The sequence below is a fragment of the Juglans regia genome, chromosome 11 (genome assembly GCF_001411555.2).
Source record: "Juglans regia cultivar Chandler chromosome 11, Walnut 2.0, whole genome shotgun sequence".
Taxonomy (NCBI): Eukaryota; Viridiplantae; Streptophyta; class Magnoliopsida; order Fagales; family Juglandaceae; genus Juglans; species Juglans regia.
Genome location: NC_049911.1, coordinates 25,049,462 through 25,062,953, shown reverse-complemented (window position 1 = coordinate 25,062,953; position 13,492 = coordinate 25,049,462). Strand labels below are relative to the sequence as shown.

The following is a 13,492-nucleotide window of genomic DNA, read 5'->3' as shown; positions in this document are numbered from 1 at the left end:
GGTTTTCAAGACTAAGCTTAGCTTATATTGACAGAAGGGCCAATGGACCACATCATAGCTTGTTTTGTGAATTCCATTTTATAGTTTTTTTTACTATTTTTGTTGGACTTCTAATTGTAATCTGTAATGGGCTTGAGTATAAAAGTAGTCCTTATTTGAGTATCTCATTATGATGTAGTAGTACGGGCTCATCTAAGGTTCAACTCCTTTATGTATGAGCCAAGGGCTTTAGGGTTTATTCATTTAGAAAGTTAATGAAAATTTCTATTCGTTTCTCTTATCTTCTTCTTTATTTCTTCTATGAAGGTGCTCTCTTTGAAGTGAGCAATTTGTCTATTTTTATTTTAAGTAACTAGAGGTGTGTTACAGATGTTTTAATCACGAACGATATATAAAATTAAATTTATAAATTGGTGAGTTCATTTAATTGATGTGTTAGCATTTTACTTGTGGACGTTAACTGCATGAGAACATAATTGTCATTTCAAAGAGTTTTTGTATATGAAATTATATCAATTTAAAAATTTATTTTTATGGGATTTCATTGTGACTGTATCACTTCTCTTTTTGTATTCTCCCCCCCATCTTCTCTTTAAGCTTGCAAAAACCTACCATTCTACACATTTTTGCTCATTCAGCTTCTCCCTGGCTCCTTAGCTCAGGGGAAAGGACAAAAATAAAAGTTCTCCCCCTTTCCATAGACAAAATAAAATCGAAAAAAAAATGGAACCCAATAGTAGAGTTCTAAAATGGTAACATTTTTAACTGTTTGATTTTGATGCTTTGAAAAAGGTTTACACTTCTTCTACCATCTCCAAATCCATATTCGAAGAAGTCAAGAAATCATTAATATGAATTGGATAAGAGTTGTATATAGTTGCATTTGAATATCTATATCGACGTATAAGGCTCGCACACCGATGATTCGAGGTGGAGCATTGGAGCTTATCATATATGACGATTTTAAGGTCGAACAATATGCTAGTGCAACACGTTTTGCTTTATTAGGTGGATATGTATATGACGTATGAGGTCCATCATTCTCTTTCGCCTTAAAAGAGATCCTCATATTCTATAAAGAACTTCTACAGCTACAAAAAAATTCTATAAAAATAAATTTATAAACTTATATAACTTCATATAACACGTTAAATATATTTTACAATTTAATGTACTATATTAAGTTATATTAGTTTATAGATTCACTTTTACACCTAAGATTAGGGGTGAAAATCGACGTCGTCATTCTGGCCGATTAAGAGGGAGCAAACCGACAGCCTCGGTTTTGGTGTGATTCCGGTTGGTTCGTTGGTTTCCCGTCAATGGCGCCGTGAAGGAGGAGGGGAGCGGTGGCTGTGGGGCTGTGTAATGCCCCACCTAAAAAGCCCGTTATGACACCTTAACACCCATGATCCTAGTTAGTATTGTGATTTTATTTTTTTAGATTTTAGAGTTTATTCTAGCATGAGAATCACACAATGGGTTTAGTTGGAACTATTAAAGGATTCTAGTATTTTATTTATTTTTAGAATATCTACCAAGAGGCCAATAATGGTATGACACTTGGCATCATTGATGGGCTAAGCTAAAAAGCCAAGTGTTGGATGGGTTTAGAAGTAGCCAAAGAATGGCTTACTTAGAGCCCTAAATCAATAAGGATGTCATGGACTAAGAATAGGTGCCATAAGCCCTAGACCAAATTTGGAGTTATAAGGTTCTAGGTCTTTTTTGCATAACCTTAGAAATTAGGCTCAATATGTGATGGGTATGAAGCCATTGGGCATAACTTAGTGAGAGTGAAGGTCATTGGCCCAATCTAAGAAAGAATTGATATTTAGACCCAAACTTTAGTAGACCTTTGAGACCATAGTTAAGCCTCACAAATCTGGACATAAGGTCCATACAATAACCCACACCAAAGGCCACATCCAAGACTTACACAAATGGCCCAACAAGCCCAACTATAAGGCCCAAAAAGCCTTGTCTTTCATTTTATCATTCCAAATAAGGCCCACATACACCATATCATTGGTTTCCCTCGAGTCCAAAATAAACCACACGCCTCTAGGATTCCCTCCCAACTAGGGGTGTAACCGGTCCGGTCCGGTCCGGTTTTGGACAAAATCTAGGACCGAACCGGTATGTACCGGTTTTGTATTTTTCAAAACCGATTACGCCCCGATTACCCTCCTAAACCGGTACTTCCGGTTTTACCGGTTTCCGGTCCGGTCCGGTCCGGTTTTCCGGTTTTTTTTTAAATGTAAAAAACATATAATAAAGTGTTAATTCTTATTATAAAATGTTATTAAAAATTTAATATATATATTATGCTTAAAGCATATGATCAATTAAATTTTTATCTTTAAGATTAAACTTTTATTTTATAAATTATAACAACATTATCTTATATATAATTATATTAATAACATATGATCAAATAAATTACAAATGTTCATATTTAAGATTAACATTTTATGTTATTATTTATAAATTATAATATAAAATTTTTTCATATATGATATATAATTATATATATTATATATAAAAATTTAACATATAATTATATATTATATATATAAATATTTTGTATAATATATAAATTAATTTTTATATTTTTTTTTCCAACCGGTCCGGTTCGGTCCGGTCCGGTCCCAAAAACTACGGAACCGGAACCGGACCGGAACCGGCCGATTTTCATAAAATAGGAACCGGTTCCGGACCGGACCGGTTCAAAACCGGACCAACCGGTCCGGTTCGGTCCGGTCCGGTCCGGTTTTCCGGTTTCCCGGTTTAAATTTACACCCCTACTCCCAACCATGGTTGAGCTTCTAACTTAAGTTAAGAAATACTATGCCTTTCACACATGATTAGTAACCTCAAAATCATGATTTTTGCATAGTTTTCTTTACATTATTTTTTTCGCATTTATGATTTGAAATTTTTGGTTTTTATTAGTATATTGCATTGTTCTTAGATTAATCTATAAGGTTAGGATTGATCCAACACATGTCAATTGGAACCAAGACATGTCAATGCCCAAATGACCACCAATCGGCACATAGGTGCACCATCATGTGCACTTCATCAAACCAACCCCTAGCCCAAGCCATTTCCATCAAGTTTTCAAAGGCAATTTCACTATTCATACCTCACCACGTCACCCAAATTTCAGAATTAGCATTAGACGAAATGGCTTCAAGAAACCAAACCAAAATCCAACCATTCCCTTAAGAGTTTAGTTGAAACCAAACCGAGGACCTCAATCATTTAAATAATTTCTGCTCTTTGTTGAACCCCCTCCACATGCCACCATCCCTTCCATCCAATTCTTAAGAGGTTCTCATGGTTAGGGATTTTAGAAGTTGATGGTTTTGTTTTGTATTGTTTTTTTAAAAATAATTTGTGACCTTCTTTTGCACTATATGTTACTATTTATTATGAATTTATCTTTTTCAACCACACCCAATTAATATAAGATAATTTAAAGGACCTTTCATATCAATCATCTAAATAATAAATAAAAAACCATTTAGCATAAGCCATGTTATATTTACATTTTCTCATCACTAACTTCCTGCCATTTTTTAATCCCACGATCATTGTAGCTTTTTCGATGATTTTATTATTAAAATGAAAAATTCTATAAACTATACTTTCATTTCAGTCTCATTTCACTGTGATGAAGTAATATCATCTATTAATTTTTATATTTATTTAAAAAATAAAAGATCATTTGCAGATTATTAAAATGTCACATTTTATATAATATGATAAAAATAAAATGAGAATATAATTTACAACATTCCTCATATTAATAATGTGACCCTTATTAACGTGAAGTAGTTAAAAACTTTAATGACTTTTAATATTACCTACTTAAATAAAAAAAAAAGTCGGTTAAAACACGCCACGCCACGCCACTCCAATCTGACGTGTCACAATTTTTCTCTCCACTAGTTTCTGGCCATTTTAGGCTGTGTTTGGGTAACGGAGGTACCTCAACACTTTCCAAGTATTTTCGTACTTTTGAAAATACTTCACATGCCAAACAACTTAAAATACTCTCAATGGGACCCACAAACCCACTTCAATCTCTACTCATAACTATTCACAAACATTTTATAATACTTATCATTATTATATATACATAAAAAATAAAATCACTATAATATTTATCACTATTAAATATAAATAATAAAATTATTATAATATATAAATTATAAAAAATCACTATAATATATAAATAAAAAATATTTATCACTATTATATATAAATAAAAAATAAAATCTCTATAATATATAAATAAAAAATAAAATCACTATAATATATAAATAAAAAATAAAATCACTATAATATATAAATAATAAATAAAATCATTATAATATATAAATAAAAAATATTTATCACTATTATATATAAATAAAAAATAAAATCACTATAATATATAAATAAAAAATAAAATCACTATAATATATAAATAATAAATAAAATCATTATAATATATAAATAAAAAATATTTATCACTATTATATATAAATAAAAAATAAAATCTCTATAATATATAAATAAAAAATAAAATCTCTATAATATATAAATAAAAAATAAAATCACTATAATATATAAATAAAAAATATTTATCACTATAATATATAAATAAAAAATAAAATCACTATAATATATAAATAAAAAATAAAATCACTATAATATTTATCACTTTTAAATATAAATAAAAAAATCATTATAATATATAAATAATAAAAAATCACTATAATATATAAATAAAAAATATTTATCACTATTATATATAAATAAAAAATAAAATCACTATAATATATAAATAAAAAATAAAATCACTATAATATTTATCACTATTAAATATAAATAAAAAAAATAAAATCATTATAATATATAAATAAAAAATAAAATCACTATAATATATAAATAAAAAATAAAATCACTATAATATTTATCACTATTAAATAAAAAAAAAATCATGATAATATATAAATAAATAAAAATCACAATAATATATAAATAAAAAATAAAATTGCTATAATATATAAATAAAAAATAAAATCGCTATAATATATAAATAAAAAATAAAATCGCTATAATATATAAATAAAAAATAAAATCGCTATAATATATAAATAAAAAATAAAATCACTATTATATATAAATAAAAAATAAACTACTATAATATTTATCACTATTATATATAAATTAAAAATAAATTCACTATAATATATAAATAAAAAATAACATTACTATAATATTTATAACTATTATATATATATAAATAAAATCATTATAATATTTATCACAATTATATATAAATTAAAAATAAAATCATTATAATATTTATCATTATTATATATAAAGTAAAATAAAATCACTACAATATTTATTAATATAATAAAATCACTATAATAAAATCACTATAATATATAAATAAAAAATAAAATCACTATAATATATAAATAAAAAATATTTATCATTATTATATATAAATAAAAAATAAAATCACTATAATATATAAATAAAAAATATTTATAACTAATAATATAAATAAAAAATAAAATCACTATAATATATAAATAAAAAATAAAATCACTATAATATATAAATAAAAAATAACATTACTATAATATTTATAACTATTATATATTTATAAATAAAATCATTATAATATTTATCACAATTATATATAAATTAAAAATAAAATCATTATAATATTTATTATTATTATATATAAAGTAAAATAAAATCACTACAATATTTATTAATATTAAAAAATCACTATAATAAAATCATTATAATATTTATTACTAAAAATAAAATCACTATAATATTTATGGGACCCACACATTTTTCAACTACCTACTCAAAAGTCAACAACTCAACATACTTCATACATCCAAACAACTCAAAATACTCTCAATGGGACCCACAAACTCATTTCAATCTCTACTCATAACTATTCACAAACATTCTCAACACTTCTCAACACTTTTCAACACCCAAACGTACCCTTAGTTAGGAATTCCGCTTCGTCAGCATAGTAACTATGCTGACAACTACGGTCCGAGGGTATCCCACTACGGCGGCGTCAAATGCACCCAATTATCTTTGTTCAATTTTGACCTAGCTTCTTTCTTCTCTACGCTGCATCTTCAACACCACCACCACCACAACCACAACCACAACCTTTCCCACCTCTGTCCGACGCTCCTCAGGTTCCCTTCTCTCTTTTTTGTTTCTGTCTCTCTCTCCGTCTCTCTCTCTCTCTCTGCGTATATTTACGTATCATGTTGTTCATGATTTGGTGTTATTGAGGTCAGGTAGACCAACAAATGGCAATGTATTTTGTGTCCCGGCGATTCTCCGGTGGATCGGCGATAGGGGCGTTGCGTTGTGCTACTTTCTGGAGACCCTATTCTACGTCTTTCAGAGAGGAGAGAGACACTTTCGGACCAATACTCGTTCCCGCTGACAAGTTGGTGTCTTTTTTACTTTTGCTTATTTTTTATTTCCTGAGATGATTTTAATCTATTTTTTTCTAAAGGTTGTGGGGGGCTCAGACTCAAAGATCGTTGCAGAACTTCGACATTGGAGGCGAGCGTGAACGAATGCCTGAACCCATCATTCGTGCCTTTGGCATCCTTAAGAAATGCGCTGCCAAGGTCGGTTCTTTTCAGCTTTACCCCTTACCCCTTGCCCATTTTGGCGCCATTTTTTCAACCAATCCGAATCTAAAATTACATTTTGGCTTATACACGGGTGGTTTTTTTTAACATTATAACACTAAAATAGTTGAATTCATAGTCCATCAGTTGCCTTCTTAACTATATTTAACGTGTATTAAATCAATTTTTAATGCAACAATCACTGGACTGTAGCATAGGTTTTGATAATGGTACTTAACGTGCTGTTTTGCAGGTGAACATGGAATATGGACTTGACCCGGCAATAGGGAAAGCGATAATGCAAGCTGCCCAAGAAGTAGCAGAAGGAAAGCTAAACGATCATTTTCCACTTGTTGTATGGCAAACTGGAAGCGGCACTCAAAGTAATATGAATGCCAATGAGGTTAGAGCTGGTTTATGTGTATGCTTATGGATTTTTTCGAATTATACATAGCTCGAATGCTGCAGCCTGCAGGCACCCTATTTGGATTGATTCCATATTCGCTTAAGTACTTTCGTTGGGGAAAAAAAGTGTCATTTAAGGATTCATCGGGAAATGAGTAGTGGTAACAAAATGAAAAAAAAAAAGTGATGCCCTGAACCCCTTGCTTGAATATTTCATATAGATGGTCTATTTCAACAATCGTGACAGTGCATGTGATTATCCATGAGATATTCCATTTAAGAGATTTGACATGCCAATGAAGGAAAATATTTGGCCGATTTTAAAGCACATCCTAGCAAGTGCTTCTAAGTTCAGGGAGGTGAAGATACGGTGTTCTCCATTGATAAAACATATAAATATTCATCTTTTTCAGCATGTATCTTTACAATCAAGTATGCTGGGTATACAAATTCTTAACTTCTTGTGTTTGATCATGAATATAGTTTTTATTTTTAAATTTGTGTTGTAATAATGTACTATTCTAGGTCATTGCAAACAGAGCAGCTGAGATCATTGGCCATAAGCGTGGTGAAAAGTTTGTGCACCCTAATGATCATGTCAACAGATCGCAATCTTCTAATGACACTTTCCCTACTGTAAGCCTTTTGAGCTCTTTTATGTCATGGCCTATATCTAAAGCTGATGTGAAGTTGATTTTATTTTAAACACGGTCATTTTTATCTCTGGAAAGCAATCACCAATACTTCCTCCTTATGTTTGTTTCTTAATCGATTTTTGGGTCTGATCACCTGGTTTCTTGCTATCTTTTTTCTAAGTAATGTTGTTTTCTTGTTCTCCAGGTAATGCATATCGCAGCTTCAATGGAAATAAATTCAAGATTAATACCAAATTTGAAACAGTTGCATACTTCACTGAATTCAAAGGTTTGATGGTCATTTTATAGTTTAGAAGCAGACTGAAACACGATATTAAAATTAGACTTCTTGTTGATGTCCTGTGCCTTATATGTATGTTGAATGTTACATCTTTGGAAACCCCTTATAACTTAGAGTGATGCATGTAGATGTAGCCCTCTGTGCTTCATGTGATTTGACTTTGTATTTGTTGTCATGCTAGTTTTAGATTTATGATCTAAACTTGGCCACATTAGGTGGCCTAAGACCATCTTACATTTCCTCATTTTATCATTATCAACTTTCAAAAGATGTCTTCTTCTACCTTATCTTTATTGTATGCATGAAAACTCTCTCTCTTTCCCTCATAAGGCTTTAATTTTACATTTCTCAATTATGTGTATTTGCATGTTCAACTATGTAATCAGTAAGTAACATAAGAAGTTAAAATACAGGCCTGGGCATTTTTGTTCATGCTTTTTAAGTATACTGTACCACTCCTAAAATTTTTTTTTTTTTAACAGTCATTTGAATTCAGAGATATTGTAAAAATAGGACGGACTCACACTCAAGATGCCACACCATTGACTCTTGGGCAAGAGTTTAGTGGCTATTCTACACAAGTAAGATGACATATCTTTTTTTTTTATGCCGGGGAATCTTTCCAAGGTAGGGCCCTTCGGACCCACCTCTGCAGTGTAAACCCTGGTCCCGTGCACCGCACCTTCAAAAGTTTTCCTACATGGAGCTGGTTAAATCGCCGGCTTTTCACCAGGGGGTGTGGCCCCAAAGGATTGTTTGCACTCATGAGGTGTTGAACCTTGGATCTTGAAGGGAGTGATACCCCAAGACCAAGGCCTTCACCACTTGGGCCAATCCCTTGGGGTTAAAGATGACATATCTTGGATGGAAGGATGGGCCAAACTTGATGTTAGTTGGGATGGACTTCTCATTGGTTTGTGATTTGGTTGCAGGTGAAGTATGGAATTGATCGGGTCTCATGCACTCTACCCCGAATGTATCAGGTTATCAATTCTTTTTAAAGTCTAAACTCATACATTTTTTTCCTCTCCTTTCACACATCTGACTGATTAGAGATTTTATTTGAGCAGCTTGCACAGGGTGGTACTGCTGTGGGGACAGGATTGAACACAAAGAAAGGGTATGTTATTTCTTTGAGGTTGAATAAATTATACTTCTGTTGGTGTTTGCAATGTGTATGATTCTGAAAATATAAGTCATTGCATTTTCTCATTTTTATGGTTTGATTGTACTCAGTTTTATTGATGTTCTTAGCCCTTTCTGTAGACAATGCTTCTTTTTATCTGCCATTTTTCTTTTTATTTCAGAAATTCCCTTTAAATGTTATTTCAGAAAGTAGCTTTTACCCTTCAGTCATTTTTTTTTAATGTTTTTTTACAGTAGTTGTTGTTTGACTGGAATTTAGGTTTGATGCAAAGATAGCTGCAGCTGTAGCTGAAGAAACAAGCTTACCGTTTGTTACTGCAGAAAACAAGTTTGAAGCTTTGGTTAGCTTCTAATCCTCTGACTCATTTTCTTTTTTTTTTTTTTTTCTTTTTAAGAATGGATGTTGCACTTTATCAAGCAAATTGGAACTCTTCATCTTGTCCTGCATGAGGCAGAATAGTGTTTTATGTTCATATATTTCATTTTGGGCAGGCTGCTCATGATGCTTTTGTTGAAACCAGTGGAGCCCTTAACACAATTGCTGCTTCTCTGATGAAGATTGCTAATGACATTCGTTTGTTAGGAAGGTCTGTATGCCTAGCATGACCATTTCATTTTGTTCCTAATAAATTTTGAAAGTTTTAACCATGCTTCTCATGTACAGCGGTCCGCGTTGTGGCCTTGGTGAACTCATTCTTCCTGAAAACGAGCCAGGCAGCAGTATTATGCCTGTAAAATCTCCTTATTTCATACTTTCATTTGTGACCAAAATATCTCAAATCCTTGTCACTTGACCGAGTCTATTCTGTTTCAGGGGAAGGTCAATCCTACTCAGTGTGAAGCTATCACTATGGTCTGTGCTCAGGTAAGTTTAGGCCTTGAATTTTGGTCAACAAATTCTATTCTTAGTACCTTTCTTGACGTCTTTTTCCCTAATTGACTTTCAGGTTATGGGAAACCATGTAGCTGTTACAGTGGGGGGATCAAATGGTCATTTTGAACTAAATGTGTTCAAGCCAATGATTGCCAATGGTCTTTTAAATGTATGCTATATTCTTGTATTATTGTGGTTTTACTTGTTAATGAGTGGATACAATCTCAGAATTAGTTACTTATTAGAGGTGCCAAGAACATCTACTGTTCATAATCAATTGGCCATGATTTTGTTGGAAAAATCATTTTTTTTATCAGACAGTGCTTTTGGGTAGAAATTAAGTCAGCCCAGCAATTCTGCTTTTTAAATTTTCAACCATAAGTCAAAAAGCTAATTGGGGAATTTGGAAAGTTCAGTAATAATATCATATTATTTGGTGGACCTGCCTATAATAATTTTACTGGATCCAATCTATATTCGTAATCTCTTGATGTCTTTGTGCAAAATCTCATGCCTTGCTATATTTCTAATACTTGCATGCTTCTGTTCTTACTCAGCTGGTGTTTGTGTCCTCGCACTTAACTAGCATTTTTGTTTCCCTACTGACAGTCACTAAGATTGCTTGGGGATGCATCTGCCTCCTTCGAAAAGAACTGTGTTAGAGGAATTCAAGCTAATAAGGAAAGAATTTCAAAATTGCTGCACGAGGTAGGCTGATGCTGGGTACAGAATATAAAACTTGTAAACACCGTCTGCCATGTTATAGATTTTAGTGCTAATGAACGTTTTTGTTTTTGCTGCGTGGCATTTTGCAGTCGCTGATGCTTGTCACATCGTTGAACCCTGTAAGTTTACACCTATGCTCTGCCTGTTTTAATGTCTATGCTTCCTGAATTCCTCTGCTATAGTTTACAACTTTTGCCACTGCTTCTGTTCCAGAAAATTGGTTATGATAATGCTGCAGCGGTAGCCAAGAAAGCGCACAAGGAAGGAAGTACTCTGAAGGTATGATTTTTTCTTGTCCATGCGATTTCATACTTTATTCAGTATGTTTGTTATCTTGTGACTCATTTAAACTTTTCTGACGACGCATCAGTTGTTCTTGATTAGTTAGCTAAGTATGGAAAACCAATTGCTTTTAATTATAACCTGTTCTTGCGCATCTTTCAGTGCTAAGTGTATGGCTGGTAGGTGCATATAACCTCAATAGGGGAAAGATAATGTCTACAACGGGGTGTTTGATGTTGGTATCCAGTAATGGTGTTTTTGGGGCACCTTTGGGGCTGACATACCAAATTTAACGAGTATTTAACTCTGCAGGAAGCTGCATTGAAACTGGGAGTGCTAACCAGCGAAGAATTTGATAATCTCGTCGTGCCTGAGAAAATGATTGGCCCATCTGACTGATAAGCTTATCAAAGATTTTGAAACTCCTGAGAATTGATCAGCGTTAATTGCCTGATGTTTCATTTTTGAATCATTTATTTCACACAGTTGTATTAGGAATCGAGCATCAAACAGATATTTTTTGACTTGTAAAAACAATATTCTTGAGGCTTTCTCCATGGCTGGTCTGGGTCATTGGGGGTTATCGATGATGACAGTTTGATTGGGTAAATAAGGGGTAAACCTCCCTCATTTTGTAATGGTTGTATCAGAGAGATCTGGGCTCCATAAATAAAAGAATTATTTTACGTTTTGGGACAGCCATTTGTATTTGTTGGTTCACACCTTGAAGTATATATATATCATTAGATAATTCAAGAAGGATAATCGACGAAGGATGACCTTCAGTCACGTTGGTGGCCCCTTGACTGGTGTTTCCGTTAATGACAGGTCAGCTTTTATTTATAACAGCATCTGAAAATAAATTATTCGTTTCCAAGCAATTATTCAAAGGATGTGAAGAGAAAAAGAACACCGAGTGTATGCCCCCTTATCTGGGCTGTTGATAGCCGTGCTTAACAACCTAGCGGTTTGGTCTGCAGTCCAAACCAAAGACCGAACCGTATGATGTTTGGTATGGACTCACAGATTGCACCACTTCTGGGGCAAGCAGTCGGTAATTTTTAAGATATGCTTGTTTTCTTATACCTCCTTCCCTCTCAATGTCATTAACTGTTAAGAATGTTAGTTTGGGTTAGTTTGGGTGCTCTGGAATTGCCTTAGAGCACAGTCTGTCATTAAATAATTCAATAGAATCAATACGAATGATTGTAAATATAGACTTCGGCCAACACTTGGATTGGTGGTACGGTCAATGGGACAGTTTGTTAGTAGCAGCTCCTGCAACAATTGTTGCAATGTTCATAACCATACCATCGGACCCAACACCATTAGGTGCCACAGGGGCCCGGCCTGGAGGACTGTATGCTGTTAGTGAAAAAGGCCATGCACAGAATCCAGGGCACTGCACCGAGGGGTTTCCTACATGTGCATATATTATCCTACTCTTTGCAGACAACGAGATACTGTTGTGAAAACCGCAGGATCCCATGCAAAATCTCACTACTATCACGTCTTTAGCATTTAAAACCAAGTATATCCCAGTGGAGTCTAATGGTAATACTTTGTTCTCTATCTTGTTTCTGACATAGTTTGATATCTGGACACGCTTAATGTTCTTACCTAAAGAGTAGATGCATCTTTAGGTAAGTTCCCAGCCTTGTCCTTGTATGTCTGGATCGTTTTCCACCATGTTGCCACAGTGGGTTGGTGGGGCACAAGGCCATTGGAAAGAGTAAAGGAAGCCAAGAAATCCGTTACTGGGTCTGGTCGTTTCTGGAGAACGCTCCATAGCATATGAGGTAGATATTGATGGTATTTGGTGTGGTTAAGAGGGGGCGAGCTCCATGATACTGTATTTCAGTAGCTGGGGGGGCTATAGTAATAGAAGGTTGGCTTTGCCTAGGGCTCAGTGCATGTGACGGTGGGGCTATGGCCAAAGCAAATATGAGGGGGTAAGAGCAGAGACTTACATAACATTGTGGCCATTCTCAGTTGAAATGTTTGTGAATGCTTAACCAGAAATGCTTTGGGACCCGAATTTGGGTCCCGAAGTGGTGTCCCGAAAGTGGCTTTTTTTTTTTTTTTTTAATGATTTAAGGAAGTGTTTTTTAATGATATTGTGAATTTTTTATTTTTTTAAAAAATGTTTATGATAATTAAAAAAATACATAAAAAAATTATAATAATAATAAAAAAGTAAAATATAATGTTCGGGACATTCTTTCGGAACAAAACTTCGGATCCCGTAGCATTACTTATGTTTAATTAACGAGCTAGATAGGTTTCTTTTATAGATGGCACATAGGTCCTACTACTGCAGCAGATAAACTTGAAGAGTTTTAATGCATCATTGCTCTAGCCTCTAGCGCTGGATTGCCTAACTTGAGCATGATCTCGTGGAAGATGTGGTACCGGTAGCATATTCTTTGTTTTTATA

General features: G+C 33.0%; 1 protein-coding gene and 1 pseudogene across 2 annotated transcripts; one reads left to right on the top strand and one right to left on the bottom strand.

Annotated features, from left to right (window-relative positions):
• Positions 1-5,998: 5,998 nt before the first annotated feature.
• LOC108994152 (fumarate hydratase 1, mitochondrial) lies at positions 5,999-11,753 on the top strand. Of its 2 annotated transcripts, XM_018969258.2 has the most exons (18): positions 5,999-6,236; positions 6,342-6,496; positions 6,566-6,683; positions 6,940-7,089; positions 7,617-7,727; positions 7,932-8,015; positions 8,510-8,608; positions 8,960-9,010; positions 9,098-9,147; positions 9,433-9,514; positions 9,666-9,760; positions 9,838-9,904; positions 9,988-10,038; positions 10,121-10,216; positions 10,657-10,755; positions 10,863-10,892; positions 10,987-11,052; positions 11,368-11,753. In XM_018969258.2, the coding sequence occupies exons 2-18, from the start codon at positions 6,354-6,356 to the stop codon at positions 11,452-11,454; spliced, it is 1,479 nt and encodes a 492-aa protein (XP_018824803.1). In that variant the 5' UTR covers positions 5,999-6,236; positions 6,342-6,353; the 3' UTR covers positions 11,455-11,753. The 2 variants fall into 2 exon arrangements, with proteins under 2 accessions (XP_018824803.1, XP_035538761.1); XM_035682868.1 differs by lacking the exon at positions 8,510-8,608 and having other exon boundaries at positions 6,060-6,236.
• A 551-nt stretch (positions 11,754-12,304) lies between these two features.
• Positions 12,305-13,041, bottom strand: LOC108994113 (annotated as a pseudogene).
• Between the last annotated feature and the right edge of the window lie 451 nt (positions 13,042-13,492).